The 21,745-nt window shown below is 42.0% G+C and overlaps 1 protein-coding gene across 4 annotated transcripts in view; it reads left to right on the top strand.

Moving 5' to 3' along the window:
- Positions 1 to 2,006: 2,006 nt before the first annotated feature.
- LOC308327140 (rho GTPase-activating protein 7) overlaps positions 2,007 to 21,745 on the top strand; it is a 38,183-nt gene continuing 18,444 nt past the window's right edge. For 2 of the 4 annotated variants that reach the window (XM_080780325.1, XM_080780327.1), the window contains exons 1-5: positions 2,007 to 2,221; positions 18,433 to 18,504; positions 18,725 to 18,806; positions 19,027 to 19,090; positions 19,453 to 19,539. In XM_080780325.1, coding sequence (XP_080636451.1) covers positions 2,209 to 2,221; positions 18,433 to 18,504; positions 18,725 to 18,806; positions 19,027 to 19,090; positions 19,453 to 19,539 — 318 coding nt within the window. In that variant the 5' untranslated portion in view covers positions 2,007 to 2,208. Of the gene's footprint in view, positions 2,222 to 2,519; positions 2,720 to 18,432; positions 18,505 to 18,724; positions 18,807 to 19,026; positions 19,091 to 19,452; positions 19,540 to 21,745 lie in introns of those variants that run through there. The other 2 variants (XM_080780326.1, XM_080780328.1) reach the window with 2 other exon arrangements.

The following is a 21,745-nucleotide window of genomic DNA, read 5'->3' as shown; positions in this document are numbered from 1 at the left end:
AGCCACTGGCCTACAGTATTTCACCCGAGAGCAACAATAGCCTAGTGCTCCCCGCCCACACCTTCCTCTCATCACGCTGTTACAGAGTGTGTGAGGTTGTTTCCTCTGTGTACTGTACATCATAATAATGGTACACCTACGCAGTGGTATGAATGGAGAAGACATTAAGGCGTAATGTACCTACAGAACCACTGTCTCTTGGAGCAGCTCTGAGTGCTAAAGAAACTATTAGAGGGGAAGAGAGCACACACACACACACACACACACACACACAGGTCAGAGACTGAGTATAAACAGTACATTTGAATTTGTTGTCTTACACTCCTTCCTAACTGTACTGTATTGGATGGGTCATTAATGTATCTCCTTATAATCCTTCCTAACTGTACTGAATAGGATGGTTCATTAATGTAGGTTACACTCCTTCCTAACTGTACTGTATTGGATGGTTCATTAATGTATGCTGTCCCTTTCAAATAAACAAAGAAAGATATAATATGCATGAGCTTTTACTCATTAGCACTGAGTTTGGGGAGAAGGGCAAAAGTTTGTCTCGTTAGTTGTTGGTTTGAGGTTTGTGGAAAAGGACCTCTTTTAAAACCCAACTAAGTGGCCTCATGGTTAAGAGTGTCGTCCTTAAGGGGGCACGGTGGCACAGTCAGCAGTGCCGTCGCCTCATAGAAGGTCCTGGTTTCGATTCCTGCTGGGGACGCTGTGGGCGCCGCGTCATCAGTGCCCATACCCGAGGCGGGGGTTGGCAAAAGGGCCTTTCTGTGTGGAGTTTGCATGTTCTCCCCGTGTCCTCTAGGGTAGGTACCCTCACAAAAACATGCAGTAATCCTGGTCTCTAAACTGCCTCCCCCTGGCCAGCCGGCGCGCCTGATGGAGGGGAGAGGAACTGGTCGGAATAATGTGTTCCTTCCACACGCTACGTCCGGCCGAAAATAGATACCCCATCTATCCTTCAGCCTGGGAGGTGAGGGTTCAATCCCTCAGCAGAATCATACCATAGACTATAACATTGGTACCAAATGTCTCCCTGCTTGGCACTGAGCATCAAGGGTTAGGGTGGAGATAAGTACCTGCGACATGCTAGAGTCATGTCCAGGAACTGTACTTGTATCACTAGAGGTTCACAGGCCTTCGTCCCCATACACCATTATAGGAAACAATTAAGCAATATTACACGAGAGGGGGTGGTTCCTGCAGCATCGCAGGCGTGCATTGTTAAAGCTGCTCGAAGGCAACCAATCAGATTGCTTCCTCAAAACGACCTGAGAAACATATCTCAGGAACCGTTTTGCTTCCCAATCGGTGATCGACAAGCTCACAATGAATCGCATCGCAATGCATTTATGACATTCGACGATTTCATATTTTGTTCCTATCCAGATCGTCTACTTTCACAATAAATAGCCGGCTATTTTCACCGGCTTTGTCGAGATCGATTGAAATACTTTATTAGTTACGATGTAGCCTAGCAGGTACCATGAGACATCTAGGCCAAAGGGTAAATATGAAGGAAAAAAAAGTCCTGGGGACTCGTTTCCATTGTGATCATATGGGTCAAGTGCAAGGAGCTGAATTCCTTTGCTTCCTTAAGGCCAGTTTAGTTTTTCTATGGAAGTCTTGTGTGACTCTTCCTGTATTGCCCTCGGGAACCTAACAGCTCCGTGTACTGAACAAACACGGCGTAGAGGCTACAAACTCTGATTTCACTGTCTCACTTCGACCCCTCCACCCCATCTATCCTGTCAGAAACAGGCCATTTCTGACAGTCCAACAACTCACACAACATTTTTTTGAACATCCTCCAGGTTATTTTAGGACAGGAGTAGAGTTGGTGTGGGTCCGTGGGGATATGGCGTGCACGTGTGTGTGTGTGTGTGTGTGTGTGTGTGTGTGTGTGTGTGTGTGTAGAGCGTAGAGAGGAAGGGGCGTGGTGGGCCGGCAGGGGGAAACATTCAAACAATGGACTTCATTAACATCAAGTCAACTGAGCGACTCACACAAAATGGACAAAACAACTCGGGGGGATATCATGTTTTAAGACTATCGCAAATCGTTTCTACCGTTAGTAGCAATGTATAAAATCCTCAGTCTCGCGGTTTTCCCGTGTTATCTTCTTCTTCTTCTTCTTCTTCTTCTCGGAGACTTACGTGGAGTTCTGCTGACGTTTTGATTCCCTCCAAAAGGAGCTTCAGGAGAATGTTGATCACAAGTGAGTGCCTCTGCTCGTGTGTCTCTGCTGCTTATTTTCGTAAATGAATGAAAATGTTGTGAAAAGAGCAAACTTTTTTAAAGCAACGGTTCGGACATACAAGGATTCCACCTGACAGCAACATTTTAATAAGCTGCGTGTGCCTCGGCATAGACACAAAGACGACACACCAGAGAGATGGAGTCGTCGGAGCCGGTGTGTGTGTGTGTATGTGTATGCGTGTGCTGTGCGTGTGCGTGTGTGTGCGTTGCAATTATTTTCCCTTTAATCACAATTGACAGCAGCGCCTTGATGAAAACCATTAATGAGATGATTGGCTTAATTGGCTTAACGAGGACTGTTTAACGAGCACTTAAGGAGGGCCTTGATTGAGTTGCGACGATGAGACGAGATGGAATACGGAATAACCGCTACCGGGCCTCCGGCGGGATATGGGCCCCCCCACGAATAGAACGCAGTTTGAGAGTGAATTGACGGCGAGGGAAAGTTGATAAGCTGGTGAGAAAAGTGAAAGAGAACGGCATTATTGTCTGCAATAAGGAATAAGTGATATAATTCACATTAAATGGAATAACGCAGTTTAGTGATCTAAGGAAAAAGGGGTAATTGTATTAATAATGAAGGGAGATGCTATTATGCTGGTGAGAGATATAGATATAACGCCGTTAATGTTTCATGGTATTAAAAAAAAGTCTTTATAAAAATAATTCACATTAAATTTAATAATGCAGTTCAGTAATCTGTTCAAAGGGCCATTTTATAAATGTTTGAAGGGAGAATTCAATACACCGCATATGGAACCGATATGACATCCATACTGTTAATGTTATTGATTCTCTTCCAAAGAGAATTCATAATTAATTATTCATATTAAATGCAATAATGCAATCTAATGAAAGGAGTAATTTTATTATGGAAGAATCAACCACTTAATATTTTAGTCTTAGTCTTTTGTGTGATGCTGTAGTGAGATAAAAAACCAAAAGTTTGAATTTGTAGAAAAGAGATTTCTGGCCCAACAGAAATATATACTTAGTTTATGGGGGTCCCTCACGGCCGGTGGTGGAAGTACATTTACTTAATGTTCAGGTATTTTTTTATTTACTTGAGCAATAGTTCCAATACTTTTACTTCTACTCCACTACATTCTGGATCCAAATATTGTACTTTTGACTCCACAGCATTGTTTTGAAAGCTTTAGCTACTATAGTTACTTTGTAGATTTTGATTATTACTACAAAACATAAATTTTACCACTTCAGCCCTATTATAAATTTCGGCCATTTGAGAATAGCCGGTCTACAATCTCACAATTCGTCGCAGTGTGACACATTGTGTGAGCTTGTAGATCGGCTATTTTCAAAAGATCTGTAGGCCTATACGTCTGAAAACTTGAAATCTGGACATTCTGCACAATGAGTACTTTTAACTTTTTGTACTTTAAGTGCATTTTGAATTCCGGACCTGTAACAGAGTTACAAGTATTAATGCAGTATTGATACTTTTACTTTTATTTGATACATATAAAAATAAAAAGAGTACTTTAAACTAACGTTCAAGTGGTTAAATGTCAAGTACAACGTAATTTTCAATCCTAATGGAAACTGATATTGTCTCAAGTTTACCTCGTGACATACTCCTTCTTAGGAGGGAAGATTTTAATGTTTAGGAATGTACAGCTGTAAGAGACTATAACAATGTCATTCGGGGGTGCCGTGGATGTAAACATTATTTACAGTGGTGCCCTGAGCCTAAAAGGTTTGAGCACCACTACTACACCATTGGTTTTCAACCAGTGGTCCGAGGACCACCGGTGGTCCTCGGCCAAGTTCCAGGTGGTCCCCAGCTAAATGATGACGAGTTGGTAAGCACATAGACCCTCCATTTGCTTACCCTTGGTAAGCAAATTTGGACCCCGTACGGGTCCAAATGGTCTCATTTCACGCTCTCAAGAGTTACATTATTGTTAAACATCCGCATTACTTAATTTACAAGAAGTCTACACAATTCGAGAATGTAGGATTGTAATTTTGATGAACGTTTCCCAAAAGCACGGAAGTATAGACAAAATACAATCTTATACCCAAAACAAAATAATATTTTGTTTTGGGTATTAATGTCATCAAATAAATGGTGGTCCGTGGCTCAAAAGCCGAATTAAATAGTGGGCGTCGAAATGAAACGGGTTGAAAACCACTGGTCTACACCCAAATCTCTTTGGCGAAAAAAAAAAAAAAAAAAATGCTGATCTGCAAGCTCACACTAGTGTAGATCATAGATATTTTCTCAGGAAAATCTTTGCCCAGAAAACAGGAACACTCCGTTTCAAGTGGGGTCGAGTGGGGTTTGTTTTGGGACACAAGGACCCCGTTCAGGCTTGAGGAATTGGGAGAACTCTCTCCGGTTGGACTGAGACCTCCGTTGTCTCGGAGGGCCGTGGGCCACGGGCAGATATGAAGATGTTAGACTGAGACCTCCGTTGTCTCGGAGGGCCGTGGGCCACGGCCAGATATGAAGATAATGCTGCCGCCGTTTGGAGCTCCGTGGAAAAGTCACAAGCCTTGGGAGAACAGAGGCTTGTCTTTAAGCTATGCTGAGCGTAGGAGGGGGGCTCGTCAATGTGTGTGTGTGTGTGTGTGTGTGTGTGTGTGTGTGTGTGTGACTGTGTCTGTGTGTGTGTGTGTGTGTGTGTGTGTGTGTGTGTGTACTTGTGCGTGTCTGAATGTCACCACAAGTTTACTTATTGTTGCTCCTCTGGCGCGGTATCTTCTTAGAACAATGACATTTAAACAAGTGGCGCGTCGCACTCAGAATGACAATGAGTGCGTTATCTTCTTTATTTCATGTCTTTACTAGAAAGGACAAACATTTTGTCTGTCCAGGCTTCGTGGCTATATGCTAGAATTTGAAAAACAGACATTGTGGCTCAGTCCACACGTACTGTACATGGTTGAAAGCTCATGAAATGTAGATGACAAGATCACCACATAGTCATACTCATTGGGTGCCACACACGCTGCCTAAGCCAATGGGAGTGTAGAATGATTGCCTGCCTCCAATCCTAAGCTATGCCACACACACCGCGAAAGGGCCAATTTCCACACCGCAACGAGCAAGCTGTGCGACCGCAGCCTCGAAGCGGCAACAGCTGCTAATGTTATGAGCTGGACAGCAGGAAAGCCGTCAACAAAACACAGTCATTGACCCACTCACAGAACATCGGAAACTAACGCAAACAACGGCCACGAGGTTGCGCCACAGAAACATACACGTTACTAAAATCATAATAATAATATGTATCATTCCTTGTTTCTTAATAGCTTTTTCGTTTTCATTTTCTAAGGCCTCACTCACACCTAAGACACACTTGTGTCCTGTGTCTTCTGTGTGTTATGGCCGCCTCAATGAATGCATGTATGTGGGAATGTGTTCTGGAAAAAGTTACGATTATAAATATAAATACTCATGTGGACGGAGCCTGTCAGGACTAATTTCCTGGACCTCACAAGAAAAATGGTTGTTTTATACAGTTTAAAGAAAGATTTTGGGAGTTATACCCGATTGATTCTTACTTGTGTGTTGGTGTGACTCGCACACCATAAATGACGGACCTACAAGCTCACAATGCATGGTGTTGCTGAGCTTGTAGAGATCTGCTAATTTCGATGTGAAACCAAGTGTAAATCACACCCCCCCCCCCCCCCCCCCCCAAAAAGGTAAAGAATTACATTCATAAGATTGTAGTCTGAAACACTGTAGTCTGAAAATATTGATGCCCTCACAAGCATAGTACTACCAGTGTGTGTGTGTGTGTGTGTGTGTGTGTGTGTGTGTGTGTGTGTGTGTGTGTAATAAAGTGTAACACTTTATTTTCCAAGTAAATAAATCACACTTTGGTCTGTGTCTGAAGCTATAAGCGGTTAGGATACCCTTGACACACGCATGCATGCACACGCACGCACGCACGCGCGCACACACGGAATTGGGAGGTTGTGGGTTTAATCCCCGCTAACAGCCAGGGATGTGTGTGCTTGCTGACAGACTATCAGTTATTCCAGCATTTAGGGATACACAGCGAGGGCTAAACAACCTTCAGTGTTCACATCACCTGTTTTAGCAGCACGGTGGTGGGCGAGTCATTAGAGATACTCTGGGGTCAGATTGCCTCCAGGAAACAAAAGAGAGAATCTGAAGTTAGATAATGAAGGATTCATATTAGGCCTGTCAAAAAAAATCGATTCGAGTTAGAATCGCGATTCTAATGCTGTCCGATTCAGAATCGATTCTCATTTTCCACAAATGTACCTGTGCATGCAATGCATTATGGCCTGGGTTTCTGCATAGTGCATTTACTACCAGCTAAGCTAAGCCTGCCAATTGTATTTATTTTACACCTGTTTTAATACTAATGTATTGTTCTGGTATTGAGTGAGAAGAGATTTTGTAACTTTTGTACTGGTTCAAATTTGTGCAAGCTAAATAAATGAGACATGTTCTCTTACTCTTGGATTTAACCTTTGTGTGTTTAAATCATTCAGTTAACTGAATGATTTAAACACACAAAGGTTAAATCAATTGATAAAACCTTTACAATTATACAAGCTTTTTACTAAATGTACTCTGCTTTCATGCCAGAAGACTGGAGTAGATCATGCTAAAATTCTATTTAATTGTTTTTAATAAAATAAACTGCTTTAGAATCGAAAAAAATCTTTTTTGAATCGAGAATCGGAAAAATCGAAAAGATCGTTTTTGAATCGAATCGTCACCCCAAGAATCGGAATCGAATCGAATCGTGGGACACCTAAAGATTCGCAGCCCTAATTCATACGTAGTCAGGGCAGATATATATAGCTGACAAATACAATTGAGTTTTTTTTTGTTTTTGAGGGGCACCAGCCCCTCCTATATATCCCCAGCTTTGTGTGTACCCCATAGCAATGATTTGAGGATAAAATCACACCCGTTTGAAGTGAGGGGCGCTCTAATCACTGGACCTTACGGTAAGCACCACCTCCCCCGCCCCCACCCTGATGCTGTTGCTATATGTAGGACAAGTGTGTCCTACTACCTGAGGACTGTGTTATGTCGGCGAGGAATAGAAGTATTCATATCAACAACATCCATACTATAGTAATGCCATGGTGAAACGTTGCTCCTGCAACAGTGCTTCATAGGTACCCAGAACGCTTGGGGCATTTTCTTTGTATGTCAATACTTACAATATGGAGGTGGAGGATTATGCATTATGGGTTTGAGCTGATGGGCCCTTTTTTATGTCAATCAATCAAGTCAACTTAATTCAAGTGGCGCTCAACTCAAACGGTCCTTTAAGGATTCAGGCGTGTGCTGGGTGCCGATTCGCAGGGAACGTGTAGAAAGAGAATGAAATCCGCACTCTCAGTTGTAGTAAGAGTCTTATTTAATAATGTAGGTATGGTCCTCTTTAATTGATCAAGAACTTCTGTATAACCAATGTAATGTATTTGTTTATTTGGATCCCCATTAGCTAATACCTTAGTAGCAGCTACTCTTCCTGGGGTCCACACATAAAATACATTACATCATATGAAATGATGTAATGTATTTCATGTCCGTTGCTTTGCAAATTCTGACACTGACGAAGGCCTGCGCGCTGAAACACGTTTGTCTGGTCTGACTTGCTGCTGCGGATCCTCTACATTATTTATTAAATAAGACACTTACTACAACTGAGGGTGCGGATGTGATCTGCCTGCAGTCTTTGTAGATCGCGATCTACCTTTTGGGCACCCCTGATCTACACTATAGCGGTTTATAAGAGTGAGGACGCCAAAGGTGATTGGCCGGAATGTGATGATGTATGATGATAAGAGAGCCGCTCACTTCACTCGAGGGTGGTGCATGGTGAATACTATTATTATTATTTATATTATTATTTTTTTGCATTTGGGGAATTCAGTTGATTGGATGAGCAACGTGGTCGATCGGATGGACAGACGGTAGCCTAGTTGTGTGACATTTATAGATTCACAATCTACAGTATAATTTGGCCTTCAGAGCGCCACCCCCTCTTCCTCCTCCTTTTCATTCAGGCTACATGCAGTTTCTTTGAGCGTCGACTGTCTGTTCTTTGACTGTGGGCTGTGTTGGAAGCTATAGACGTTTGCATTGTGTTTGGGGGGGGGGGGGGGGGGTTCAGGTTTATCTAGCAGCACCCTAAACCTCTACTGTGATGTGCTAAAAGCTAACGAGCACAGGTGGCCCCCGTTATGTGACTAATTAACTATGACCTCCCCCACTCAAGTCACATCAAACAAAGTTGGCTAATTAAAAGCAGCACACATTAACATCGCCACACCTTTGCTTTTACGCATAAAATGCCACGCACACTTTATGGGAAGTGTTTAGTAGAAATGCCATTTGAATTCTAGTCTGCCCTATTTTAGCAACGTAAAACCAGAGCCATAGAAGAGAGTCGCGTAAGGCTTTGGTCTCGCCGCAAAGCGGGATGTTGCCTCCCGTAGTTCCAAACACTGGAACAATCGCATTGAGATAGAAAGAGCATGTCCGCATTCCACATTGAATTACAAGAAATATTTTAGATCAGGGATGAGCAACTTCGACAATGGAGAAGGGCACGTACTATTTCCACACTCACTCCATTGGGCCACATATGCATATGTACAGTATTACTTATTACTGTTGTAGCAAAAATAGATCTACAAGCTCAGAACACGCATCGTGACACGTTTTGTAGATCAGCCGTGTTTGCTATATTTTAATTTAAATCCTGAATTATTGTTTGCTACTTTTGAATTGGAATGCAAAAAAGTTACCTATATTTAATTTCAAATGCCTTTAATTATTGCGAACGCAGTGAGCACTTACTATGAGACCTAGCAGATCATGTCTGTGCGTGCGTCTGTCTGTCTGTCCGTGTGTCTGTCCCGCTATCCAAATATGGAGTGTGTTGCATCAGCAATCACTCAACTCCATATATGGGCACAAAAGGGGCCAGGTCCACTCAGCTCCATATATGGGCACAAAAGGGGCCAGTGATTTGTTTGTTGTGGACCTGGCCCCTTTTGTGCCCATATATGGAGCTGAGTGCGTTCGCTTCCCGCGTTCGCGCGTCTTACTCGTAGTTATGTTAACTTTATGAAGTACAATTGCATTGGACATGAAAGACAATAACCTTAATACTACTCATTAAGCTACTAATTTAGACTGAAGTAATTAAAGAGGGTCAAGAGGGTGCAAAGCAATAATATATCAGTATTCTGATATTAACCTGAGGGCCTCACTAAGGTGGGGGCCGCATGTGGCCCCTGGGCCGCCAGTTGCCCATGTAACGTATGTAATGTATGTGTTTTATAGATTTGTGGATGTCATACGGCTCTTAAAGCTTTTTTTATGTAATTGCTACTTTTACTTAGGCAAAAACAAGGTAGTTATTCCGCCACTGCTGTGGTGAATGTGCCCAGAATCAGAAACAAGTTTTATTCGTATGATGATTCATAGAGAAACTGATTCCTGGGCCAGATAAGACATTTCCCCCCCCCCCAAGGAACGTTCCTTAACCCATTCTGACCCGAGATCAGATCGTTTTCTGAAAAAGCCATGTTTCAAATTTTCTGTCAGTCGTTCAAAAGTCGTTCAAAAATAGCAGACCTACAAGCTCGTAGCTCGCCACTCGGTGGCGCGCTATGAGCTTGTAGATCTGCTATTTTCCAATAGCTAAAGCATAACATAATGTTAACACCAAAAGGAGTTCCCGCCCAAAATGGGCTAGAAAACTTCCCAAACTCCCAGCATGCCCGGCCTCATTTACAGCTGCCGTTACCACCTGGCATCTCGCTGGAGAGCTGACCTGCACACTGCCCTCTACAGGCTCAATCTGTACTAACCGCCCCCCTCTGATCCGCAAACAGCTGTGGCACGCTGTTATATATTAGACTGAAATGACCTACTGCATGGAGAGGAGAGGAGAGTAGAGGAGAGAGGAGAAGAGAGGAGAGGAGGGGAGAGGACGGTTATGTTTTAAATAGAAAATACAGACCCCGGTATAAAAACAAAAATTTATCCTAAATTGGCCAAATTCATGTAATCAAATACCAAATTCCCTTCAGTCTCTATTACTGATGTGAACTCTATATAGCACCGAGTCTTTTGGGTTCCCACCACTATGGGGTGGTGTGTGTATATACCGCCCAGTGGATGTGCAGTGGAGGTTTGAGTTTCCTACCACACTGTAGAGTGAGTTGGATTCATCGTTGGATGGTTCATCTCCATGGGTTGTTTAGCTCGCCATGCTGGTCTCCAGCAGAATCACGACTCCAAGGGTTTCCAAAAAGAAACCTGACCTACAATAATTAAGGTCAGAATATACATCACTTTCTGATATGGCATAGGGTTGTATGATATTGATACCCTAAAAAAGTACAGCTGAGCTTTGTCTTACCAGATTCACACGTTACTCACATCAATGACAATAAAGTATTGTAATTTCTTTACATTAGTTACTGTAACATTCCATTCATCAAAAACAACAAAACAAATCATTCAAATAATCAGGACTAATACAAATACGGTGGATTTGTATTTTGCAGATTGAAAGTATTCAAGCGCCCTACAGCTGCAATGTGAGTTTAACGTAGTTTAACACAAGCAGATCGGAAATTCGATTTGGATCAATGGGCTGTCAATGGAGGGTATTGCAACTCTAGATTCACCCCGTTATAAAAACAAATTGAGCTAACAACTACACTAGGATCAAAACATTGCAGTGTCCTGTATACTGCAATGGCAGCAGTTTAAGTGCAAGAGCAGGCAGCCTATACAGACACATGCAGTAAAAAAATAAAATCAGACCCGTCTGAAGTGAGTGGTACTGCATGTACTGTACTTGTACTGTAGGCCTACTGTACTGTATTGTACTGGCCCTCCTCCCTGGCCTGTGTGTGTCTGTGTGTTAGGCTGTGCAACAGTGACACTTTCTGGTGAACAAACGCTATAACGCTATTTTCATGCTTGGACAGACAGACCCAGGGACCCACATACTGTAGCTGTCTATAGGAGTGCATCTCCTGTGCATCTCTAAAGCTCAGTGTGCAAAAACACAGGATAGGCCTAAGTGTTTAACCCATTTAGGCCTGACGTCGAAATTTATAAAATGTATTTTTTTAAATGTATTTTTTTTCTGAAAAACCTCATGTTTCTATATCAGTGGTTCTCAATATTTCCTCAGGGACCCCCCCAGAAGCAAAGATTTGAGTTAAAAACGAGGATATATTCAAAGCTTTGCACCACATGTTCATGATTTTTTTTAAATAGCAGACCTACAAGCTCGTAGCGCTTGTAGATCTGCTATTTTTCAATAGCTACATTATAACAATGTTTAAAACACCAAAAGGGGTTCCCGACCGTACAAAATGGGTTAACACTATACTCCCAGTCCCAATACACATTCAGCATGTAGCTGCTGTGCAGAGATACAACAAAACATTCAACAAAGTTCATTCATTTCACATGAACCATTTAAAAAATGTGCATGCTATTGTTTGTAGCATAAGGCAATGACATTACCCTGTGTGTTTACCAGCATTGTAGCAGTGAACAGCCTCTCACCTCTGATCCGCAAACAGCTGTGGCACGCTGTTATATATTAGACTGAAATGACCTACTGCATGGAGGAGAGGAGAGTAGAGGAGAGAGGAGAAGAGAGGAGAGGAGGGGAGAGGACGGTTATGTTTTAAATAGAAAATACAGACCCCGGTATAAAAACAAAAATTTATCCTAAATTGGCCAAATTCATGTAATCAAATACCAAATTCCCTTCAGTCTCTATTACTGATGTGAACTCTATATAGCACCGAGTCTTTTGGGTTCCCACCACTATGGGGTGGTGTGTGTATATACCGCCCAGTGGATGTGCAGTGGAGGTTTGAGTTTCCTACCACACTGTAGAGTGAGTTGGATTCATCGTTGGATGGTTCATCTCCATGGGTTGTTTAGCTCGCCATGCTGGTCTCCAGCAGAATCACGACTCCAAGGGTTTCCAAAAAGAAACCTGACCTACAATAATTAAGGTCAGAATATACATCACTTTCTGATATGGCATAGGGTTGTATGATATTGATACCCTAAAAAAGTACAGCTGAGCTTTGTCTTACCAGATTCACACGTTACTCACATCAATGACAATAAAGTATTGTAATTTCTTTACATTAGTTACTGTAACATTCCATTCATCAAAAACAACAAAACAAATCATTCAAATAATCAGGACTAATACAAATACGGTGGATTTGTATTTTGCAGATTGAAAGTATTCAAGCGCCCTACAGCTGCAATGTGAGTTTAACGTAGTTTAACACAAGCAGATCGGAAATTCGATTTGGATCAATGGGCTGTCAATGGAGGGTATTGCAACTCTAGATTCACCCCGTTATAAAAACAAATTGAGCTAACAACTACACTAGGATCAAAACATTGCAGTGTCCTGTATACTGCAATGGCAGCAGTTTAAGTGCAAGAGCAGGCAGCCTATACAGACACATGCAGTAAAAAAATAAAATCAGACCCGTCTGAAGTGAGTGGTACTGCATGTACTGTACTTGTACTGTAGGCCTACTGTACTGTATTGTACTGGCCCTCCTCCCTGGCCTGTGTGTGTCTGTGTGTTAGGCTGTGCAACAGTGACACTTTCTGGTGAACAAACGCTATAACGCTATTTTCATGCTTGGACAGACAGACCCAGGGACCCACATACTGTAGCTGTCTATAGGAGTGCATCTCCTGTGCATCTCTAAAGCTCAGTGTGCAAAAACACAGGATAGGCCTAAGTGTTTAACCCATTTAGGCCTGACGTCGAAATTTATAAAATGTATTTTTTTAAATGTATTTTTTTTCTGAAAAACCTCATGTTTCTATATCAGTGGTTCTCAATATTTCCTCAGGGACCCCCCCAGAAGCAAAGATTTGAGTTAAAAACGAGGATATATTCAAAGCTTTGCACCACATGTTCATGATTTTTTTTAAATAGCAGACCTACAAGCTCGTAGCGCTTGTAGATCTGCTATTTTTCAATAGCTACATTATAACAATGTTTAAAACACCAAAAGGGGTTCCCGACCGTACAAAATGGGTTAACACTATACTCCCAGTCCCAATACACATTCAGCATGTAGCTGCTGTGCAGAGATACAACAAAACATTCAACAAAGTTCATTCATTTCACATGAACCATTTAAAAAATGTGCATGCTATTGTTTGTAGCATAAGGCAATGACATTACCCTGTGTGTTTACCAGCATTGTAGCAGTGAACAGCCTCTCACCTTGGGTATTTTTCCTCTAAACTCAGACTTCAACATCAGGTCTCTCTGGCTGCACTAAAGATGAGGCTGAACTAAAGATGAGTTTAGCTTGAGTTTCATCCACTATTGTAACTTGTGTTCAAAGTACTGGCTTATGCTTCACACAGTAGGCCTATAGCTGTCTCATTCTCTCATGTGGCACAAAATGAAGTAGAATGTTCAAATCTGCACACAGGACTTGCTATGTGTTCAACAGGCTGGCTCAACAGGAAGTGTCATGTTCAAAATAAAAGTTACTACTCATTTCAGAATAGGAGGACTTCACTTTAATAATAGATTTTTTTTCCAGTTTAGATGAATCATATAGATATTCAACTCTTTGTATCCCGACAGCTTATTTTAGCTATAATTTTATAGTATAATATAATCTTATTGTAATTTATAATATGGAACATATTCTCTTTTTGGGACAGCTTTTCAGGTTTTTTTGTAGCCTACACACTAATTAACCCTGGATTACATTTACGACGCCATCAAGGCCCGCCAAAATAACATTTTGTCTCCTTATATGGTCAGCACACTCTATAGTAGGGAGGATTATCACAACCAAACTAAAAAAGAAGTGATATTTGAATTAAGTGAAATCACTGAATATACCTTTAAAATAATAATAATAAAATAATTGAATAATTTACATTTGGGGGATATCTTTCACAATAATAAATAAAACATGTTCTAGACATTTTAATGATCAACAAAAATGCATATATTACAGGCATTTTACTTACTTTTATCAGGGTTAAAGGTCATAGGTTCAAAATTGTTAAAAAAGTCCAGAGATTTTGAAGTTGTGTGAATATCTGCCTCTGTGGGGGGTATTTATATGCAAATATCGTGACCAATGACATTGCAATGGCATTGCAATGAACATCAATGATGTTTAGGTGAAAAAAGAACAGGGGGAAAAAATAATTAATTCATTAATTAAAATAATTGTATATTTGCAACGGTGGGTCTTGCTGTGGCACACACAACCTTTAACACATTAATAGCTTGGGAGGCATATAGCATTTTCGGTTTTATGATCCGGTCGGGAGCGAATGATTGTGTCATGCATGTTGTAGTCACTGGTTTGTAGTCATCAGGAACCCCCAAACCAGAATTACCCCAAATAATTCCCAGTGATCAAGTAAAGGGCAGCATCATTGTTTTGTCCTTGCTTACTGTATAACTCGATCTGGATTAAGTTAAATGCCTAAATTGTCGATTTTCTGGAGGGAAAAAAACCCTCATATTTACTATCATGGTGCTCAAACTTTTTCATGTCAAGGACAATGTGTGGGTTATGGTATGGGGCCCAGGACGAGAAGTAATGGAATTAGTTTGTTTTGGGAGGTTTGAAGCATTTGAAGCAAGTCTTATATAAATCCCAAACCACACCAAAGGGTCGAGACAAAACGAAACCTTTTTTTTTTTCGTCCCAGCGGTGTGATATAAATATGTCCTGTTGCACATCGGCGCATGGTGGCGGGTGTTGACGCGAGTCCACCAAAGTTATTCAATTGGTTCAATTCAATGACTGCTTGCAACTATACATGCGTCTATACGTGCGTCTACATGCTTCTACTCGCAACCGCTTAGTGAAAGTCAAAGTGGCATTGAATGAGGCCTCCGGCAAGAGTCCTATAGAGAGCACTTTTGTTGACAAAAGAAGAAATTCTGCCCAAAAAACGTTTGATTTACTGTTTTGAACACCTTTGTTGTCATGCTTTCACAGGGCAGGTGTTTTGTCAATTAATATACAGCTCAAATAGGTAACCTCTTCTTAGCTAGAGATTATACTGTTGTCGTCAACTCTGACCTTGAAATCATGTGTATAATATGCATGCGTCTGTGTGTATGTGTGTGTGTGTGTGTGTGTGTGTGCGTGTGTGTGCACAGTATGTGTGTGCGTGCGCATGTGTGACGTGTGCGCGTGCGTGCGTGCTTGCGTGCGTGCGTGCGTTCGTGCGTGCGTGCCAGTGAGTGAACGTATAATGCTCATTGTAAATCACTTTGGATAAAGGCTTCATCCATAATGAAGCATGTAATGTAAACAGGTGGGCTGTTAAATTTCTTCAGTCCATTGTTCTGTAGTTTGACAGAGAACCGGATCACGTGACTCCCTGACACAATGAGGTCACATTCCACAGCATATGACATCATCATCAGTGGGTTTTGCCTTCCCTCTGTCCGTTTGCTCTCCACCTCTCAACAGTGTTGTTTTTGGCAGCAAATTTAGATTTTAGTCTTAGTCATTATTAGTCTCTTGAATAGTTTTCAGTTAGTTTTAGTCACCCGGAATGTTTTAGTGTTCGTCTAGTTTGTCGACTAAATCTACAGTTGATTTACAGTAGTCGAACAAAATGTATTTTGGCCGGCCTTGATGCCGTCATAATGACTGTTTTTTTTCACTTAATTGCGATCTACAAGCTTGTAGATCGCCTATTTTCAGCATGCAACTTCAAAATGCAACTATAGTAAAATGACTTATACTGGATCTCTTGTCCACTAGTCCCTTCCTAACATTTTAGTCTAGTCTTTATTTGTTGACGAAATGGTCCTTATAGTCTCAGTTTTAGTAGTTTTCATTTAGTTTCCATTTAGTTTTCGTCAGTGAAAAAAGGTAGTCGACGAACATTATTCGTCTTGGTTTCAATCGACGAAAACAACACTGCCTCTCAATAATATTGGCTGTCTGATAGCGCATCTAGACATCTATCTATCTAGATGTGCTATTTTTCAGCTTTAGGCTTATCGATAAGAAGGCAAAAGTTGTAAACAATAAACAAAACAATGTTGATGTGCATGCATAGTGCATACGTGAAATTATCAGATGTAGGGGTTCAATCCCCGGCCGGGTCATACCAAAGACTGTAAAGAATGGGACCCAATGCCTCCCTGCTTGACACTGGATTGGGGGTAATTAAGTCCCTGCGACATACTAGCGTCATGTCCAGGGGGTACTTGTACATCAAGCTGCCTCACGCTACAGAAACAGGAGATAGGCTCCTGCCCTATGGGCCTCATGGCTCTGCAAGGCTACTTACTTACTTACTTGTAGCACGTGGGACTTCTTCATCACACACACACACAAACACTGGCACGTGCGCAGGCACGTGCGCACACACACCCTGGGCCAAGGTCAAATTGTCTGAGCTGTCGTGGTGCCATTAGAAGCACTCCGGATGTCAAAGTGTTCAATATTTCAGCTTAACCCTGCCAGCGTTATAAAGCTTTCAGAGCGCTTTTACACCTCACTGAGCACACGCACGCACGCACACACAACGAATTGAAGGAGAGGTTCATACTGGCTCGCCTGCCAGTGAGGAGCCCCCACAGAGAGGACATAGCCTTCATCCTACTCCTCCTACTGTCACACGTATAGGAGATGAAGATCATTATATAAGTTTACTAATATAAAGCACAAAGCAACAACTTAAACACTCTAGTAATAATACAAACTGAACTGTATAGTTCACAATACACTGGAAAACAGATACCTGACATACACTCATGAACCAGCTCATGAGAGAGAGTGGAGGAATAACAAAAGAAACGGAGAACACAGAGAGAGATAGTGAATATAGACAACGACAACAGAAAAAGATTTCCTCCTCTCTCTCTCTCTCTCTCTCTGTCTCTCTCTCTGTCTCTCTCTCTCTGTCTCTGACCCTCTTTGCCACAGTCAGCCAATTAGCTGTAATTAGAGCGCCCCGCTTTTCCAATGAGTCAGCGTTAATTAATAGCCTGTGCCATCCTTTATATATGCATCCATTTAACTTTGTTTATTCCTGTCATCATTTCACTCCCCGCGGCCTCAACCAAACACCCCGAATGCAAATTTTAATTACGGTTCAAAGAGGCAAGCTGATTAAGCACAAATATTCACGTCGTGATTCATTACTTAGTTTAAAATAATGTCAATGTACTGTATTTTAAATAGTTACATCGATTTTAAATCATTCAATCGTATCGTCAACCATGCATCGGGATACGTATCGTATCGCTGTTAAAATATATCGTTACACCCCTTGTTTTTGATTGGACCTGCAATAAGGTTTCTGCCCGACAGCAAATATGATTTGTTCCCTCTGAGCAGCTGGTGGTTTCTGACCTGAGATCAGATTCTAAAAATGTCTTCTACATCCTGACAGTTTTCTGAAAAAGCTATGTTTCTATGTCAGTCGTTCTTCGATTTAAAAAAAATAGCAGACCTACAAGCTCGTAGCGCACCACTTGGTGGCTCGTTATGAGCTTGTAGATCTGCTATTTTTCAATAGCTAACACCAAAAGGGGTTCCCGCCCAGAATGTGTTATGGTACTTTCTCTTAACTAGAGCATTTGTTATTATATGGATACACTCTCTGAGATGTAGGCTATAGTGGAGTCACTATAGCCTATATCTCAGATTTAACTATTGGACTTTTTTCTTTACCTCCATGCACCATCCATCATTATTTTGAAAACGTTACTGCAGTTACTTTTTAGACTTCAGATTTTTTCAGATTTTCTTTTTACTTGGCTATTGGAAAATAGCAGATCGACAAGCTCACAACGTGTCGAGTGTTGTGAACTTGTATGTCGGCCTGTTTTCAAAAAGTGTTTGACAAAATATGGAAATATTTTGAAAAGAAAATATGCAAAATGAGTACGTTGTTGGTACTGCAGGCATAGTTTGATGCCAAATATGTGTCATTTTAATCAAGTACAATTCTGAATAGAGGCTTTTACTTGTAACAGAGTATTTCTACATCATGGTATTGCTACATTTACTCACATAAAGAAGTACGGAGTACTTCTGTAAGCAGCTATAATCAGAATTGACTTCCAGAGGAAATAATTATCGTCTGCCCCGCCTCTCTTTTTGCAGAGATCGAAGCCAAGGAAGCATGTGATTGGTTGAAAGCGGCCGGCTTCCCCCAATACGTCCAATTATACAGAGGTAAATATCAAAACGGTTCATGCATAATTACTGCAAAATAATGCATGGAACCAAGTGTTTGCAAACGGAGCCTATAGTGAATACAACTGGAACCACATGGAGCAGAGTGCTCTATATCCATTGAGCTATGCATGGCAGACTCACACAAGCTGTCAAACAATATGGCGTGTGTGTGTGTGTGTGTGTGTGTGTGTGTGTGTGTGTGCGCGCGTGCGTGCAGACTGCAGGTTCCCCGTGGACACTGATTGGGTGAGGAGAGACCATGACTTCCTGGACAAAGACGCTCTGGATTCCCTCTGCAGGTCGGTCGGTCTGTCTGTCTGTCTGTCTGTCTGTCGGTCGCAAAATTGTGGGATAAAAAAATCTATATAGGCTTATATGAATTTAAAAAAAGATGACATTAGCGAGTTATTTCTAGATGTAGGCCTACTGTAACATCCTCTCCTCTGGGTACTATTCATTTCTAGATCACTGTAGGCCCACTGTAACATCCTCTCCTCTCCTCTCCTCTCCTCTCCTCAGGAGACTAAGCACATTAAACCAGTGTGTGGAGATGAGAGTGGAGCTGGGCAGATCAAAGCGCAGGGTGAGTGGAGAATGAAGCGGCATAATAGCCTACAGCTCCGTGACGACTGACGACTAACCCTCCATCACAACCCCCCCATGCTGGGGCTCAGTTTAGAAACCCAGAGGCATGTATACACATTCTGAATGACCCTGCTCACCTCTCGCGAGATGAGCTGGTGCCGGATCCCATGAAGAGGGACAGAGAAAGGTCGCTGATAATGTTGATTTTCCTCCAAATTGTCTCTTTGAGAAAAGTATTTTTTACTATGAATCTTAACCCATTTAGACCTGAGGCTTCTATCCTAACAATGTTCTGTTTCTATGTCAGTGGATTCCATTTTAAATTCATCAGAACATTTGACGACGTATACAAATACACAGGTACAGGAGCATGTGGATGAAGAGGCGTGCTGCATCAGCCCTAGGTGGCGCTATGACACACGCACACGCCACTGGACACGCCTGGAGGTAGACTATACGCAAGCGCACGCACGGAGGCACGCACACACACACACACACACACACACACACACACACACACACACACACACACACACACACACACACACACACACACACACACACACACACACACACACACACACACACACACACACACACACACACACACACACACACACACACACACACACACACACACACACACACACACACACACACACACACACACACACACACAGGCTACAGTTTAATTTTGTCCAAATACTTGTTTTTTGCAGTTTTCAAATATTCTTTTGGACGCAGAATCAAATGTTCATGGTCATGATTCACCAGGAACTTGAATGACTTGGTTCTGGCTTATTAAAATGACTGATATAAATGTAATCTACTCTATGCCATAAAGGCATAAACGAATGGGGTTTCTCTTTGTGGCAACACAAAATGGCAGCCACTGCTATGCCCTATATTTCTGCTGTCGGGAAGAAGCCACCCAACTCCAAAATGTTCATCTTTCAGGAAATGAAAAATATAAAACTTTCAGGAAATGAAGAAAACAAAGCACTGCCTCATCAATGTTGGTGTTCTGACTTTATATATTGTCAATGGATTGCATGAGAGGGGGAGAGGTGGTGGAGTTAGCTGTTTTAGCAGACAGTTTGAGGATGGAGTTAAGAGGTCCGAAGCACTTTTTACTATACTTTTCATTGGTCAATATTATTTTTAAGCAACACACAGACGTAATGGGTGTTCAATAGCACTGATTTATATATATATATATATATATATATATATATATTTTAATCGAAAACCTCAAAAATGGAGTTAGGTGGTTCCCTCCTGACAGCAACAATATATTTTAATCATTTACAAACCTTTTTCGGGGCATGCCATTATAGTAATGCATTTGTGCGATTTGACGATGTGGCATATTGTCCATTGTTGTGAAAACCACTGCATTGTAGGCTAGGTTCACCATCACCTAAAAAATTGTGCATTTATTAGGCTACTTAAAGTTATTATTAGGCCTATATATAGCACTTTTATCTAAAACGCTTTAATGTGCATAATTAGGCTACAACGAACTGGCTACCCATTATTTTAATTTGCGGAAACTCCGTGGGTTCAGAGGCGCGACTGAACCCCCTGGCATTTTGGCAAAGGCGCGACTGAACCCACTGTTTATCATTGATCATGTTGAAATGTTGCTGAAACAATTTAATGTGTTCTTCGTTGTGAACTGAAACACTGTGTTCATTAACAAACTGTAAATAAGGTACCAACCGAAAAAAGTTTTTTTTCCACCGCTGGGGGGGGGGGCGTGGCTGCATGAACCCCCTGCCGTTATAAGAACTTTCCGCCACATACAGACACTGCACCCGGGCCAGCGCCAAAATAAAACAAAACAATTATGCAACTATAAAAATGCAAGGCTTATAGGCAGCCGCATGAAATTGAATGGCCAAGGGCAGGCACCAACCTGCTCATCATCTTCATCAGAAGCAGATAGGGGACTTGTTCCCAGTTCCACCTCCTCACCGCTGCAGTCATTCACCACCACCGCCACCTAAATGGTCATTTTTTTAGCATTTATTAGCCTACAGGCCTGGCTCCAAATCAAAACATTTCTGAGCAAGGCTTTATGATTAGACACTTATAGACACCGACCTGCTCATTATCTTCATCGGGAACTACGGGAGCAGATAGTTCCACCTCGGAGATATAGTTGTTGTTGTTTGGGTCGACCCGTTCACGCAGCTTTGTTGTCGGCAGTGTTGCTGCTTCAGAAGCGACTTCCGCTTCAGCGACAGCCGCTGAATTCAATGGTGTGAAGAACCCCGTAAGTTTCCTCATTTTGCTCAGTGTCACCTTTTCACGTTCGTCTTTTTCTTCTTTCTTTTTTCTTTTTTGGCGTCCACTTGGACGAGGACGACTCGGAGCTTCATTGTCTTTCTTCTTCTTAGCATTATCCGCCATGATGATTGTCTCAACAGACAGACAGATGTCGCGCCTAAATGACAGACAGGTGAACTGACCTCACCTCCGGGTCTGGGTGGATCTTGGGTGGAGATACGGAAATGGTGGTGTCACTGCTGTTGTGTGTGTGGGGGGTGGGGGGGGGCCCTCATAGCGGACACAGACAGTAGGCGGGCTTTAGACCGGATCAGGCTTTCTACGGCTATAGCTACCCCACGCGAGATTACTTTCCCTATGA

The sequence above is a fragment of the Protomyctophum bolini genome, assembly GCF_963924005.1.
Source record: "Protomyctophum bolini genome assembly, chromosome: 13".
Taxonomy (NCBI): Eukaryota; Metazoa; Chordata; class Actinopteri; order Myctophiformes; family Myctophidae; genus Protomyctophum; species Protomyctophum bolini.
This window is presented reverse-complemented; position numbering and strand designations above follow the sequence as displayed.